Source organism: Helicoverpa zea, chromosome 6 (assembly GCF_022581195.2).
Source record: "Helicoverpa zea isolate HzStark_Cry1AcR chromosome 6, ilHelZeax1.1, whole genome shotgun sequence".
Classification (NCBI taxonomy): domain Eukaryota; kingdom Metazoa; phylum Arthropoda; class Insecta; order Lepidoptera; family Noctuidae; genus Helicoverpa; species Helicoverpa zea.
In genome coordinates this window covers 12,445,764-12,463,068 of record NC_061457.1, presented here as the reverse complement: position 1 = coordinate 12,463,068, position 17,305 = coordinate 12,445,764, and the positions used below count along the sequence as shown (strand labels likewise).

Genomic DNA, 17,305 nt, shown 5'->3' with positions numbered 1-17,305 from the left:
AAAGTACTTTTCGCTTCTCCTTTCAAATTGCTTCTCTCGAGGTAACAGAAAGGAGGGTTTTAGGGTGTTTTATGAAGGGATATAAAGAGATATTCGAGATTCATACGGTTTGCCTACTTTGGTTTTCTTTCCCAAAAATGCAAAACTTACCAAAAGCTCCAAATTCTTGAAGAAAGTTTTGTATTTCATTCTCTTTCAGGCTCTATCTATTTGGGCAATACAGTATAAAATGTTTCAAACCCATTGACGCAAATTCCTTAAGTTATTAAAATAGTATTCGCTGCAGGCTATTCGTTGATTACATTTTAAAGCGTTATACCTATCTTGGAAATGCCAAGGCCAAAAATACGCTTTGTCGGCCATTCCAGAGTAGCGCTAACATAAAATTTCATTACTCTGGCACTGGTAATCCTGAAGATCTTCATTTATATTTGAGCAGTAGTTGTCGGCCATAAGCGCAAGCCTGTGAGGCCGCCCGCCCAATTTGCGCCGAGACATGACCTCGATTCCGTCGGCCTTCTTAGTGGGCGGTTCTATGGGACACTTGCCCCTTTCATCTTAAGTAAATTCTTGCTGCTTTACTTTTCCTCCTGTATTTCAGCTTTTCTAAACACACTTTTCTTCCTCTTATTTCCCAGTTCTAAAGAGATTCGTAATTGCCTTTCCTGAAAATATAGAGATAACAAGCAGATGGTGCTTGTTTTTATTACAAGTCAACATGAGTGTTTGAACGTTATGGTTTTCCTGATATTGTTAACTTAATACCGACACTCACGTTTGTTTATTACGTGTTAAAACAACACAATAAACCGTGGGATTAAAAGATTTAGGGTTTCACATAAACTTGTTTATTTATTGTTGTTGGAAATCAACAAATATTTGTACAATTATAGGAAACACAATTGTACGTCACGATACGGTTTAACGCCTCTGCATGTTATGTGAATAGTTCTCTATGTAGGTTTGTTATAAAGCTTGAATTAAAAATATTCTTCAGTGAGGATAAAGATTTGTGGCTGATTTCCATTCGTCTCCTTTTTTTACTGTTATTTTCATCAGAACTTCAAAAACTCCAAAAAACTGTCAAAATAATAGAAAGATTCCTAATCAATGTTTAACATAACATCAAATGACAAGTATTTCCATTTACAACTTATTCAGAAGCCAAATCAGGAAAGTATCTTTGTTAAAAGACACATAAAATCAACTTGAGTTACACAAGTCAAGTTTCACAGATATTGTAAACAACAATAAAGTCGTCTGGAGTTCTTAAAATTACACTTGTTTAAGAGCTTTTAAGTGGAGAGCTTTTTATTAGTGCTAGAAAGCTTCTGAGCGGACATCTATCAAATGTTTTTCTCGAAGCAATTTGATTCAACAGGTGGTTTTGTTCCTCACCTCTGGATTCGCTGCGGGATACGAATGACTTATTGCAATCTTTGAAGGGTAAATTGTAGCGATTCTTTCACGCCATGCCTTCTTAACGTGGTATAATATTTGCTCCTGTTTTTCATTTTTGTGTTTTTCAACAAACATTTTATGCAAATGTATTGTAACTTCTTCGATATTTCCCCGTACGTTAATAGTAACTTTTCTGTGTCGTATGATTTACTCATGCATTTATTATTACCATCTCATTGGCGTCTTCCTACCTCTAATTAAATACCATGAAATCCATAGCAGTGTCATGTAATTCGAAATAGTCATGAAATTACGTGTGCAGTGACTAATCTAACATCCCCGTTCTTCGAACGTTGAAGTTTTCCTCTTGTGCTCTTATTTAAATCGGGCGGCGCGTGCGCCACTCTCGGCGCGCCCTCTAGCGGGCAAGTTCACGCGCGACTGGTCGAATACTAAAATAGAACGTGACATAAATCTACATAAACGGTCTTTATTTTGGTCCCCGATCCATTGTTTTGGTTTGCGGCATATGATTATCCAGCCGATGTCAACGTTTCTGTATCGATACTCTGTATAAAATAATTTACGTCCCTTTACTTGTAATACTTTGTAAACATATCAAATGTTAACAAAGAAGCATGAAAGGACTACTGTTTCACGCCTTCGGGTTAAGTTTTTAGACGTTGCTTATTACTTTATGGGGCTTTGTTTTCCTTCAACAAAAATTGTTGGCACAATAATTTTGCTTTGTTTCTTTATGTTTATATTCTACCGCAGTGAACGTTTCCACTGAAAAAAGTTAATGTGTAATTTACTTGTTGATAACCCAAAATCCAACTGGCAGCCAGACAAAAGTTAATTCTAAAGAGGGTTGGTTTCGTTGACCAATTCCAAGAAACACTACAAAGTGCTTTGCAAAACTAACATTTTCTTTGGAAAATGGAATGCCTCATAAAAACTTACAGTAGTAGAATCTAACACTGTTGAACCAGATCAATATACACACACGGCGAAGGTCAATTGATGATTGTATAACTCGACATTGACATTGCGCTCCTAGCGAGTTTTTGAATACCGATAATACTTTACCCTTGTTAACTGTTTGTTTAGCGGTTAACTTGATACAGTGAAAAAAGTAAACATTCAGCATCCTTATATTTTCCATTATATCAATTGCCTCCCGAAAAGCTGAAAAATAAGAAATACAGCTGTATAAATACCAGTCCAAATTGTTAAGAATTATTTGAACAGTTGTGATTTTATCACCTCAATTGACTCTTGTACAAAAAGAGTCAAAATCTGCCATTGTATTATGGACCAATAAGTTTTCAGTTCCACATAACAAGCATCAATTTATTGTATGTCTTATTCTCGTCTATCAAGAACCGTTCAAATGCTATATCCTTCAAAACAAGCGTCATATTTCTTAGGAAATTGCTAGCCCTTGAGGCTTTGGGCCCGTGCGCAGTCATATTACGGACTCCTACGGGCGCTGGCCGTCGTCGACTCAATTGTTTCAACCTTGCGATTCTATTAGTCAACATGCCACTCGATAGGTTGATAGCCGCACGTTAGATAAACACCAGATTATTGCTCTTTTGCTAATAACTTGGTGTTAATGTCAAGGATTTCTGTTTATCAGCTACTACTATTATTCAAGTTGTAACACTGTATATAGGTGTAAGACTTGGATTCTAGGTAAGGTATCAAATACGTCATCATATAGCCCCAATAAATCCAAAAATAAGTGTTAGCTAAAAACTAAAGATCGTTCACCTAAAACACAATAAAGCTAAAACAATAACACAATACACTAGTTACGACCGAATATGCCACAAAGGCGTTAGTCGACAGGAAAAGTTGTGTAATATCGCACCTATGTGCTAAGTAACAGTAAACGTGTTATCCGCTCGGTTACGACCTGCCGATACAGATGTTAAAAACTGAATGACGCTGTTTGCGAGCGTGCCGCCACATATGAACTCGTTACGCGTTACTACTTACCCTCCCCCGAATCAATATCCAATTAAGTTTTCGTGAGGCGTGGAAATTTTCTTGCGTACTGAGAACATTTTCTTTGCGCTCAGTTGTTACTTATTTACGTTCATTTCTGATTCCTCTTGGGCATATACATGTTTTTTGATCTTAATTTTAAAGCTAGCTACAAAACTCTGGACATAATTTTGTTTGATATTATCAGGATGAGTAGTTTAGAGAATTATGATTTGCTTAAGTACCACACATAAGCAATAAGAATATTGTCCGCCGCAATATTGAGCTCCGTGTCTCACAATTGAGTCGAGCGTGGGAAGCCCGTATTCTTTCCTACCATTTCTATAGGGTATAACAACAAGTTACATGCTAATATGCTTCAGTAAATACTGTCCCACCGTCGGTCAAAGTCCTCTTACTCATGTCCTTGACGTGCTAAAGGAAGTGCTTTCAGATCGGCCTCACTGTCATGGCTACTGTACGAGAGTACATGAGCATGGCATGGCATGTGTCGCTTGTTGAAACGCTGCCAACTTAACTAAAGGGCTGATTACGCGTCTTGGATGTGTATATCGATAAATTCGAATAATGGTGTCAATATGCATACAAATAGACTGCTGAACCCTAGTGGATCACTTCTAAGAAAGCATATTGCGCATCAAGAATTTAATTCGCTAAAAATTTGACCAGTTACGCAAGTAAAAAAAGATAAAAGCAATTGAACCGCAATCTTTCTGTTTAGGTCTTGCATTACCGTACAATTTAATCAAATATACAAATGCTTGGTCTTCCGATGTATTCGCATATTGATGTCGAGCTATTTTGGAGTGGAAACACTCGAGGATCGTTCTAAAAATAAGTCCGTTATTGCTACGATAAATCTCTCCCGGTCACCCAGTTTCCGCTTATATGGAAACGGGTACCGCAAGGACGTTCCGGCGACGTTAGACTTTATCATTTATGTTTTATTGTACTCGTATCGTGTGATTTCGCAATATACAAGCTGCAGTACAATGCGCTTGCAGGCTTGTTGTATAGTACCAATTTATTTGATCGTTACTGAAGTTAATCATCAGGGTTATTACATTCTGACTCTCATTAACGAATGAGCTTCCCAAACCACTACAGCGTTATATTACAGCGGATTTATTTTTAGCGTACTCGCAAACTGGTTTCGCTCATTTTAAAACAGGATCAGTTGCATATTTGACAATGTTGGAGGTGGCTGGTGGGAACGTCGTCTGTTCGCACTCCTTCTTGGTACTGTAAACATTTTCCGCTGTGTATGCAACTGCATTCGAAGGTCGCGGTACGTTCTGTCGTACGCGCGACTGCGGACGGACGGAAATAGCCGGACGTATGGCAATTTCCCGTTCGTACCGGCCAACGAAATACATTCGACTTCACAATTGATTACTCTATAGAGTTAACTTAGACATTCAAGCTCGTTATTGAGAGTCCGACTCTGATATTGAATTTTCATTCGTTTCCGGCAAATCGATCTCTTCTGTGAAGTTTTAAATTGGCTTTGTACCAGTCAGAGGTTTAATTTAACAAGTATTTGCGGTCTCAAATGATCATTCTCATTATACTTGTTTGTAAATAATATCATCTTCATTTAATATGCTGCCGTCCGAAAATTAAGACATGTTGAATATGTTGATATCCATATCAACAATAATAAGTAGCATGTTGTAACGCGCGGCTTACCCTTATAAAAACACAGATTAACACGTCTCGGCTGCATATCGGTCGTAGCGATCTCCCTTTAATATTTAACCGTCCAGCGGCGGTTATAATTTTAGCGGGTACCACAGTTCCACGGTCGTACGTGAGCCTATTTGCGCGGAGATTAACGGCCTGACCTGCCGGCGGACGCGACAGCGGATAATCTGTTTAGGCCAACCCCTCGCCGCGCCGGTTCCACGCCGGGGATGCAAGGGGGCCGATTTGCGGACGCGGAACTCTGCAGCCAAAGTGCGGTTTTTTGTTCCTTGTTTATGTCGCATGTTTTCTTTTTTTGCGGTATGAGGGTTGCCTGGATAACGCTAAAAATTGAATTCCAAACGCTTTCCTGATACTCGTTATGTAACTTGAACCTGAGAAACAAGTTGTTTATTATGTATTAGCTGTCAGCTAAGAAGCAATACTCAATGCTTACACTAAGATTCACAACCCTCCAGAATACTATGAGATATTGTAAACATCTCGCAAGGTCACGTTATCAAAGCTCTGCCTGATACTTACAAAAATGTTACTCATTGTTTACTATGAATATTAGTAACCTCCGAAGACGCCCGAAGGCTACTTGGTATATTGTTCGGGTGAGGCACGTGGGCCGAGGGGGATGCGGCAGGGCGGTGCGCGAGCTCGGGGGTGCAAATGTCACGATACCCACCCCGAGTGGGCGTGCTCACCACTCAGATGGAACAGCTTTATCGCTGCGCTAATGAATTTAATAAAGGTCACACATATCCTAGATCTGAATATTCTCATAACAATTATCAAGCATTACAAACTAAGCTAAATTGGAAAATCGAGTAATTTGTTTAGTGCTCAACCACTTGTCAACTACTCCACCTACAATAATCCATAAAGTGACCGATTAAATTATTTTGTTAACACTAATGGCACAAATGACTAATAGTACTTCCATTGAGCAAAATATTCATCACTCAGTGTGCCCAGTAAATCGTAAATACATTATGTTAACCCAATCCGTTTAAATATATTTGCGATTCGGAATGATTTATCGCAGTCATTTCTATGAAATCAAATTGACCGTCCAATTACTGGTATATCTCAACACCTGGCGGGCTGGCGCATGCAAATAGCGGGGAGGTGGGCGAGCGGTCGGGTTCAAGGGGTGTCAAGGTGCACCCCCGTGTGCCCGCCCTCGCCTTAATTATTAATACAGCAGCGATATACTAGCCACTTTATCGCTCGACCTCATCATATCAACACGCTTTTGTATCTCGAACATTTATTCAGACGAGAATATCGCCATTTTCGCGATAATGCCTGTCCAACCTGCCGGTTTTTTCGTCCCATTTAGCTGCTCAGTAACAATGTTCCTCATAAATAGGAGCTACGTGCTCGCCTTTATTTGTCTCGAATCCAAACCATTGTTGAGCAGATGAGACATACCAACATTTTATGCAGCAATATATTTCAATTCTTCCACATTATTCTCAAACACTTGGTAACGTAGTAGAAAAGCTTTTTCCACTTGTTTCCAAGTAACTGCATCCCTTTCGTTTGGTGTGTCGTCGCAGCCTTCATGCGAAGCACTTGAACAATACAAGGACAAGGGTTGGTTGCGAAGCGGGTGGTGTTTGGATCAATCGCACGGAGCGCGCGGACGCGGGCGCGGATGCGAGCGCGGGCGCGGCCTTCTATCGATCCCGTCCGCTGTCCGCCTATTGGCCGGTCCTAACCCCCGCAGCCGCGCGCCCCCACGCACCCGATCTAATTTACGTGTCGACCACGTGTCCAGCGACCTTCACGGAACCAACACAAATAGTTGTAACACGCACTTGTATGAAAATATTACTCGTGTACCGCCTATACATGATGCGGAATATTTTAATATTCACTACATGCCCAACAGCTGATCCAACAATGCCTTGTTCTGTCTCTTGTATTGGCCGTTCATCCCTTTCTTTATTCCATAGTGCGATTACGTAAGCCACCACTATTTAAATCAATAAAAATTGAATTGGCTATAGTGTTTTTTGAAGATCCTTGACTTCGATATAATATCGTCTCGAAGTATGGATTATAGTGTTCAATAAAGTTCACTAACCCAATAATACGCATACATAGTACGCAGACCTCTTAACAACAAAAGGTGCGTCCTATGAGTCAGATTAGAATCATATGCATAATTTACTAAAACGGCTGATCAATAAACCAAGGTTTATAAACTCCCTCTCGATTAGAGCTTTGACATAGACAACTCTGCAAAAGTCTCCTAAAGTATCATATCACCGCGTAATAACGCATAAAAATATGTACAAAATGCGGTATCAACCGTGTGCCGGGGCATCATAACAGTGTATACAAACAGCGCTTCGATGGCGACACGCGATAAATTAGGTGTGAAGACGGCGATAAGTGCACGTCGCACGTACCGGCGCGCGCTTCCCGCCCAGCCCGGCCCGCTGGTGCGCCGGCCGCACGCTGATCGATACCACCCCCGCACACAACACACCGATTTGTGTACAACCCCGCAGCCACACGGTTATTGATATTCATCTTTGGATTACGTCAAACCCTGCCACGAGAAAAACGGCGCGATGAGGATACACTGCCACGTCCTAGCTGCCACTTACCGTCCACTGCCGACCCGGTCTCTTTCCCGGTGTTAACAACTGATTGACATTTCCAAATTAGTAGCTTCTGAAATAGGTAACACGTCAGACTTTCAGAAAGTTCCAAAACTCAGAACTCTTCAGTTTTCTTTTTTGAACGAACACTAAAATATTTTTTCAGAAAATAGAAATGGCCTCGACCCTGTTACTAATCACGGCCATACGAAAGATTTCAACCCAACACTTGAATCAACAGCCGCGGCACCAACTCAATCAAACGTTGGAGACAGCATTATAACAACCGCTGATATATATATCAATGATTACATAGCCTCCGCGGCAGGTTCTTGTCGCACAGGCGATCACACGCGCCATCTGCCATCTGCCCCCGTAACCATCATGTTTTCTTGGCCTCATGCCAAAGTCTAGTAAAATATCCCAAGTTCATTGAGTAGGCCAATACGAACTCCACTTTTAGTGCTATTCTTTGAAACTTTCTTCGACGCAATCATATTTTGTCATTTACTTTATTGAGACTTGAGCATCATAACAAAAATACAATTTGTTTCGTCGATTAAAATCTGACATAAGTAATCGACGAACCAGACAAAAGTGTCTAATCTATACAATCAATTTGATTACATAATATAAATATAACCTACAAGAAGTATCTTAAATTTGGATTTTCATGCTCATACTGTGTCAATTAACCTAAAAGCTTCATTTATCAACTCCCTTTTGCTGCTTGAAGTTTACAACAAAGCCGGAATACGTCTAGACGCAGTAATATCAGAGTTAAGAGAGAAGGCTAATTAGCCGATTAATGCACGCCAGCCTGCTGCGGCTTACTGGCTCCTGGGGTACGAGCTTATTGTCTTTATCCAGCGCTAATTCACGCGCCAGCTCCTCCGACTTTCCTCTTTGAACCCTAAGTTTAGCTACATCCATTACATGATACATGTGACACCAAACGTGACTAATCCTACGTTACTTAACGTCAGGATTTATGTAAATCGTCTCCAGTTATCAGAATGTATCGGCATGTATCACTTGTTTCTCTCATTCGAACGCTTTAGTAATGCGAACGCAACAGGTTGTTTTGTAGGCTAATTGTGGACGCAATTAAATCGTTTCTTTTCGCCTTCGCCTCGGAGGATGCCTCGTTATCCGTAACGAGCCTCACTCTAGATCTTTTTGTTCATGCAACATTGTTCACTTTAATTCTAATTGTCTCATCGTTGCCGTCCTTCTCTTTTTCGACGCTTTCGGACGATCTCTCCGATTGCAATCCTTAAATCCTTCGTAATTGGCGTTAAGTTTTTACGTACATTATCGGTACCATTTGATGTATCGAAATATTTGAGTTTTTACTTTCTCGTATCGGCAGACGGGTGAGGCGACCGGCTCTGTAACCCGTCGGGCAGGGTTTGCCCACGGTCAGTGCGGCGCGACACCTGATCCTTGCTGCACATGTCCTGTACGTGTAACGCGTTATGTAGACAGATGTTCAAGGACTACTCGGGAGCTGGTTTGCGTGCACCGCTTCACGGCTTTTGTATGCTTAGACAATTTTGCATATCTTTTATACTTTGTGCTCTTGAACAACTTTGAGAGCTTTTAGCAAACACGTTTCGTTTCCGAGACCCAATATAATTGGTCGACGATAAATGTAACGCGCGCGTGCGCCGGCTCGTCGCCCGAATTCCTGACAATGGGCCTGTTGATGGCCGTTTACGTGTTGTCCGCCTGTCACTGAACTCTACTGTTTTAAATTTCAACCGACGTACTTAAACAGGTTTTGGCTACTTTTTATGTTCCTTATACTCCTATTTGATGACTACCGAAGTACCGAGTTCGCTTTTTATGTAAAATGTGTTAGTCCCAATTAACTTACACTCCTTAATTATTGACTACTACTTTGTGCGATTAGATTTGGCTTTCCCGGAATGTCATAATCCATGATCGATTTGTACGGGAATGGCGGTATGTTGTATGTGACGGTCACCATACCAGGCTGTGTGCCGATGGTGCCCCGCGCCGTGTCGAATGGACTAGATGAATTATTTCACCTCGAGCGGCGGTGGCCGGGGCGCAGTCGTTGACCCGTAGCACACCCGTTTGATGTCCATGTTATGCCCTCCACAAATAAGGGGTTTCTGATCGATGAATCTTGCACGAAATAGTACATCTTTTGTCTAGACAAGTTTTATTACATTTTGGGAAATGTGCAGAACTAATGCATGCTTTCTGTCAAATACAAATCATTCTACATATTTGTCATTTTAGTTATGTGGATAACTATATTCTATATTCTAATGTGTACCATTTTTGTCAATGTTATTTAAAACAAACATTATCTCACCGCGGATGATCTGTTTGTGATGATGAGGTAGTGCAGATAAGGTTGGTTTCTTCCGTACATCGGTGCGTACGTAATATCATGCTGTGCTGTAATCATTCCAAGTATTTCTTTACACGTAACGCTAACAACAAATAGTGGGAAACTTTGCTTTCGCCCTAAAATCACCATATAACAACGTTCCACTTGGTCAAATAAATCAAGAGAGTGTGGAAACGGCCCGTTAGGTTTAATTAGTAGTAAGGGTTGCGTGGGCTGACTGCGCTCGCGTCGATGCCATCGCGGTATTGTAGGCATCGAATACTCTGTGTTCCAATAAAACAAACGCACTGCACTTTCTAACGGCCATTTTGATTTTAACCGTGACAGATGAAAACATGCAAAATAAGGTAGAAGAATTGAAAATCTAATCGTGACAATAAATTTAATGAGAACAATCAGTAGACTGCTATACTTTAAACAAGTAATCTGACAAACCGTTGTGCTTTACCGTTACTAAGTAATTCTTCTCAACAACCACCGCTACCCGTAATGCATCTCAACCATCGAATAGTCGCACGGAATCAAATGTAGCCAACTCATAACAATGTCGTCAATGTACATATGTACGTAAGTTTTGCAATGTGCGTGGGCCCCGAGGCCGTGGGAAACGCAGCCTCCTTGCCGCGTCCAAGACGGAACATTGTCATAGTTCATAACGCTGCTACTGTCACTAGACGGAAGGCTCTACATTCGTTTTAGGATGCCACAGTCGCTATATGCGCGCTTCAATATAAGAGTGTAGTGCGATTTTAGCGCGACGTGAACAATTGTGAATGTGGAGCAGGTCAGATGGTCGTATATGATGTAACTATGTAAAGAGTGCGCGTAAGAAGCCGGTGGCGCGGGGTTGTTGAACGTTCGGTGCGTCCGCGCGTTGTTCGGCGTTTTATTAATAAAATGCTCGTGACGTGTATCGATGGGCGCGCACCGGATCGGGCTATTTATTGATGCGCGTGCGCACCGCCCGCTCGCCGCGTATCGATCGGTGGCTCTCTCTATCGGTCGCATAATTATTTTCCAATTTCAAACGCAAACATGGCCAATGTGTACCGCCTTCGTTCCGTACCGTTATTATTGATTCGTCTCACTTAAGTCATGTCTGACACCATAACAGTCTTGCGCGTTGTCCATTATAGATTGCGACAAACGCCACTGATGTATTCGTGACTCTACACAGTTGTATTTCAAAACATTCAATCGAATTTTTATTCTTTTCGTTGCAGCACGCGGCTCATTATAAATGCGAAAATCTGTCTGCATATTTGTTTCTCGGATTTCATCTCGCCTGGGCATCACATGACGATGGAATTGCGCAGAGAAGAATATCTTATTAACCGGTTATAACCATCGAGCAAGACCGTTGTTGAAAGCGAGCATAATCACAGTTTAAAAACTTGCACAACAAGAATTCTATCGTCCATTCTGTTCCTTTCGAAATACCAAAGTTTTACTATCACTGACATAATGACAAAATGTTTAAATGAAGTTGTAAATAAAAGTAGAACACAGTCTTGGTTTAAATATTGTTTCAAACGCTGCCCCCAATCTTCCCGGCATGTGAGTCGCATCGTTACTCGTCTGACATAACCATTAGCCATCAAGTGGTGTGTGGAGTAGAAACAAAAGCGCGAGGGTGGGCCGTACAGCTGCGTGTCTCGAGTCCGCGCAGATGCCGAGATCCGCCCCGCTCCTACCTAACGATGCCGACAGCTTTGCTGACAACTATACCCATGTTAACTTTCAAACAGATCTTTACTACCTCCCAACTAACAACTATTCGTGCTCTATTTGTTTCCGATTGCTCTTTTATAGCCCTATTATTTTTGTAAATTAGACTTTTTGGAATTATTAATACATATTAGTTTCTATGTCACGGTTATTCTTAGAACCGCTTTATCTAATCAAAGATTTTGTAAATAAATAGTTATCAGAGTAACACACTATTTGTAAGTCGGCATACCGATGTCCGCAGCAATGAGGGATCTTTATGTACAATAGTTTGGGAATGCGAATCTGTTCGGTGGAGGGTAGGGCTGTTAGGGCTCCCGAGCCGGTGGATCACGAGCGGTCCGTGACGTCGACGGGGCGACGCGCTAGTGACGTCACGCGCACACGTGGGTGTGCGCGACTGAGACAACAACACGGCCACCATGCAGGAGGGACGGAGCCCGATCCACCACCGCAGAGGGCGCGCGCGAATTGACAGATTTCCACGCGCTCGATACGATCTTGAATTACATTATCAGGCGGCGCCGAACCGGGTTAAATGCCCGTATCCGCCTATTCAAACCGAATGCCGCCCACCCTTTTTAACAAGACTTTTCTAACCTTTTCGATTGTTTCTTTTGTGGAACGCAGCTACCTAGATATCGTTCGATTAGATGGTGTAACAACCGGTTCGGCGATGTTAACCCGCACATATCTAGATGTCGGTCTGGCGGCGGGTGCGTGGTGCGGCTCCCATGCTCGCCGGCGTGTCGAGGCGAATGTTACCGCAGCGGTTAACCTCGCCCGCCGGTGGTTGTAAACAAAGCGCGCAGATTTGAACGCGACGTTGCCATGTCGCACCGCCCGCCTATGTATGTAGCTGTCACTGATTGTTTACTATTTTTCGCCGCCTGTCGCTGCAGGATCTTTTACTTTTTTTTCGTTTTGCTCTCATTCAAAAGGAATATTTTCAAAAAGAATGGAATCACTTCATGCCTTTGTCAAATATGTGCAAATTCAAATCAGTCGAGACCTAATAAATAAGAAATATAATATCATCATTTTACACATTAGAACAGATGACATAAATGCTGAATAGATACATTTTATACTATATGCAAACAAGTAAGATACTCATATCCAATTTATTTCTATGTAGTTACTCATAGACCCTACAAAATAGTGTAAAACATTGTTTACTATAAATAACTGGAATGATTTTAATCTTAACGCTTACTCAATACCCCAACATGAAGTGTAACTACAGATGGTAACCGCTTCGAAAGGACCAGATAATTGGGTGACTTTACGCAGTGGCGCAAAATTAAAGCAGTCGGTGATGTTGCGAAAGTGTGCTCTTAGTGGAACACAGCGACGTGACACGGAGATTGTTCCAAACATTGCAGTGCGAGAGAGACGCTGCGAGTGCAGGCCGCAGCGCACTCCGCACTCCGGCCCACGTGCCCACCGATAATGTTGTTGCATTGTCACCGCCGCAGATAAATCTGCCCGCTCCGCTGTCTGCTAGCTACAAGCCGATCGTTAAATACCATATTTATTGCCTGCGACACGCTCAATTTACCATACCTACCCACCATATTATAGCATCGCTTAAATGTTTGGTAAGCACTATGACAAATGCTCCACAAACCGAGCTTCGTTTTATCAGTTCGCATTCAATGTTAGTCTCGACGTCTGTTATCAGCGTGTTATCGCCGACATTAACCGCAACGCGGCAGCAAACAAATAGTACTTAGGCAACAATAGTGATAATCGTATGGCGATTACTGCGTTCACATCGGTGTGGAGGCGGGTACGCGGCGGCGCGCGTCGTCTGCCCGCTATCGATCCCGGCGCAAGGTAGTGCCAACCACCGCCGTTACACCGCGACAAAATATGCGACCTTGAACCTTAAACTATCTTCGTTATTGCACTCCAAACAAATGCACCAGCACACACTAAACACCAAATAAACAAACCCGGACTGCAGACAAAAACATTGTTGAAAATAACATTGTTTTTCTTTGACAAAGCAAAATTAGTGCAGAAAATAAAAAATTAGGTATCGAACTTCTGGAATTTGGCCTGTCACTATTTACTGCAGGGCTGCTTTCAAAAAGCTATAAAAAGTCACCGAAATCGGAGAATGTTGAAATGACTGGTTCATTTCATGAAAGGACATCATATTTCGGCCGAAGAAACCTGTCAAATGTCCAATTAGGGCCACAACCCTGGTCAGGAGAAAAATAATATTACTTTGCTTATAACTTTATTGATCGGTACTGGAATCCTTGGTGGACTTCAATCGCGATGGTACCACGGTGCGAGCTGAGTCGTGACTCGCTGCGATATTCGAGTATATCGATATTGGTGTACAGTAATCGCACCGTTTGTTGCGTTAACGGCCTTGGGAGATGGAGTCGATGGTGCCGAACCGACCGGCTCAATAGTAATTGCAGTGTCCGTACTAGTAGCACTTACATACCTACTAGCGGTACTTGGATAATCACCGCACTTACCTCTGAATCTATGCTTTACCAATGCATTAGTAGGAATTTCTGGAGTTAAGTTATTCACTTCATTAGAACTAATGAGTATTTAAGCAAGTTCTCTTAAGATGGTTGTGACAAAATCACAACCGAGGTAAGCTCGAGAAGGCTACTCCTCACCGCTGATTCCAGTGTAAATCAAAGAGGACACCTTCATTTGTTACGACCACTAAGTGGCATAGCTGTGCCACTTGATGCCCTTGACTAGTCACTAGTAGTTTCTAGCTAACAGACTAGTTTCTAGTAATTTGGCAACAATAATCGTTGGAATTCAAACGAAAAGAGGTACCCTCTTTGGATTCTAATTGTGGCTACATATTTCTTACTTCGTTAAAATGAAGTTATTTTTTGTCATTGTAAAGAAACTAAAAATCGAACGGCAGGCAGGTGCTGTTTAGAAAATGAATATAACCATTAGTGTCCTAATTGTGGAAAAACTAGTTCAACTGAGACAGACGCTGTGGTACGCATACACCTGGAGCGCGAATGTCAAGGCTGAACGCTTGGAAACGCTCCAGTAAGACGGCATCTAACGCCGAAAAACGTTAGTAAAACTACAGTTTGTGTACTATCAATTTATCACGGCGCAGAGTTATTGCGGGGCGCGTGAATGATAACCCGCAGTAATAACTCATTAACTTTACAGTTTTGTTCAGTTTCATTTAGCATAAAGTCTACTTATTTAATTGAAAATTGGAATGCATTTAAAATATTGATAATACACTTCGTTAGACCTAGCATAGGACGTGTTTCCTTCATATTAGTAATGTTTTGAATATAAAATTCAATGTCAATTAAATAGTTAGCGGGCGCTAAGCAACGCTCGCATGTGTTGTCGTGTGCGGCGCGCGCTACAAACACAAGCACGTGCGCTGAGCGACTGCATGACGTCACATGGGTCGCCCCCGCCCCGCCTCCTAGCTAGAAAAGGATGGCGCTACGGTGACGGAGCGGCAACGTCGCGCGCGCCGTTTTGTTTTCGCATCTAACGTCGGTGATAGGCCGAGTTTATCTTCCGATTGAGAATGCAACAACAGCTATTTCTAGCTTTACTTACCACATTGCAACAACCCGATTTTATCGCCTCTCGGGTCTACGTTCCGCTACTGCGGACATTTTCATTGTCATTTCGTCCTTGAATGTTTATTCAATTTTAAAATAATATAAACAAGAATTAAGGATTTAAATTAGTAAATAAACCCTATCATCGTAGAAAAATCTGGTAACAGTTACTACATTTACTAGGTAAAGTAGCCAAGATAGCAAGGTCAAGGTTATTGTGTTCTATTTGACTTACTCCTCGCTTTCTATATTTTTAGACTTTTCTGTTCAGAAATCTGCAAGTATGTTTCTTTTTATTTTCAGAAGGTGACCAGGGCTCGTGGGAGAGTGGACTCTCGTACGAATGTCGTTCGCTGCTGTTCAAGGCTCTTCACAATCTTATTGAAAGGTACAACCATGAATCATTCACAGAATACTCATCAACTAATCAAACCAACGATTAATTATAATTTACTTGGACTTGATTGGTCTACAACTTGTAGAGGCACCAACGTACGTTAACCAATCCTACTGCGTTTGCATTAATTTTACTGTTGTTCAATTGGTTGGCTCAAACGTTATACGATTAGCATTCACAACAAAAACGTGATTGAAAAACCTGTACGGTACTAACAAATAACTTGTTAATCATTGCCGATCGAGTACACACTTTGAACTCGATGAAGCGTGTCACACTGTCAGCGTCGCGCGCGCTCTTAGTTCCAATGCGTCTAGCAAGCTAATTGCTTGTGATTTATTATGAAATCATTCCTATTGACCGCTCCGTGTATGCTTCTTGTACGTTCGCAAACACATTTCTTATTCAGATGCGCGTTCAGGATAGGTGTTCCGCAAGGAACAATACTTGGTCCATTTCGGATTCGCTTTGGAATATCTCACTCTGGAATATCATATGAAAGTTTATTTTGTAATTAATTCGAGGATTTTAAAATACCTTATCAAGATATTGTTTAAATATAAACTAAATCGAGTGTAGATTAGACAAAATTGTTTGACAGATCTGAAACATTGTGGATATCTAATGCCTATTCCAATCGTCATGTTATCTATCGCGATAAAAACTATGCTAGGAGTCGCAAGTTCGAGGTAGCAAAATTTATCTCTACAATTTTATCTGTAGTGTTGTTGTAAATACTTATCTGTGGAAGATTTTACAGTTAAAATTAGTCGCGAGTACTCTAGATCTACATTCTGCATTAATGATTGCAAATCGGCGTTTAAAAATTAGATTAAATTACGAGTTAGTTAGATTAACATATTTAATTCAGTTTAGTTTTTGTTAGTATACGACCTGGTTCGCCTCATTAGTTGTCTAACCAGAAACTTGCTAATTAATGCAGACACGGCTAAGTTGTGATTAATAGCACTGGTAGACAACGCCAAATCTATTCCTGACGCCTCGCATTGATTAATGGTATTCCGGGAAACAGAGCAAGACTGTATGTTAAATGTAATGGATAGTCGCATGTAACGTATCCTAATTAACACGACACTCGAAATCGTTTTATAATTAATACAAACAAAATGAGAGGGGTAATTAGCGGTCGTTTGCTCCGTTGCAATTTGCGCGGCTAATGTTGCACCTGGTGTGCATCGGCATCTCTCGTAGCCTCCGCGCCGTACGAGACGAAGGCCGACGAATCGCGCGGGGCGTTCTAATGTCGTTTTTTGCCGCATAATCTCCAGCCGGCCGGTAAACTTGAAACTAACTTGTTTAAAATGCCGCCGTTATCGATACTATTGATACTCAATTCGATTTCGTTAATGTTAATAATTTAAATTTGTACGTGTTTGGGTCGTGTGTATGTAATCGATACACTTAAATAATTGCAAGCATTCAATCAATTTTATAATTCCTGATACCAATGTTTTATCTCTAT

The 17,305-nt window shown here is 41.4% G+C and overlaps 1 protein-coding gene across 2 annotated transcripts in view; it reads left to right on the top strand.

The window, feature by feature from the left end:
* LOC124631359 (mediator of RNA polymerase II transcription subunit 13) overlaps positions 1–17,305 on the top strand; it is a 65,534-nt gene that overhangs the window by 21,317 nt on the left and 26,912 nt on the right. For both annotated transcript variants that reach the window (XM_047165724.1, XM_047165723.1), the window contains exon 3: positions 15,729–15,813. In XM_047165724.1, coding sequence (XP_047021680.1) covers positions 15,729–15,813 — 85 coding nt within the window. The remainder of the gene's footprint in view (positions 1–15,728; positions 15,814–17,305) is intronic.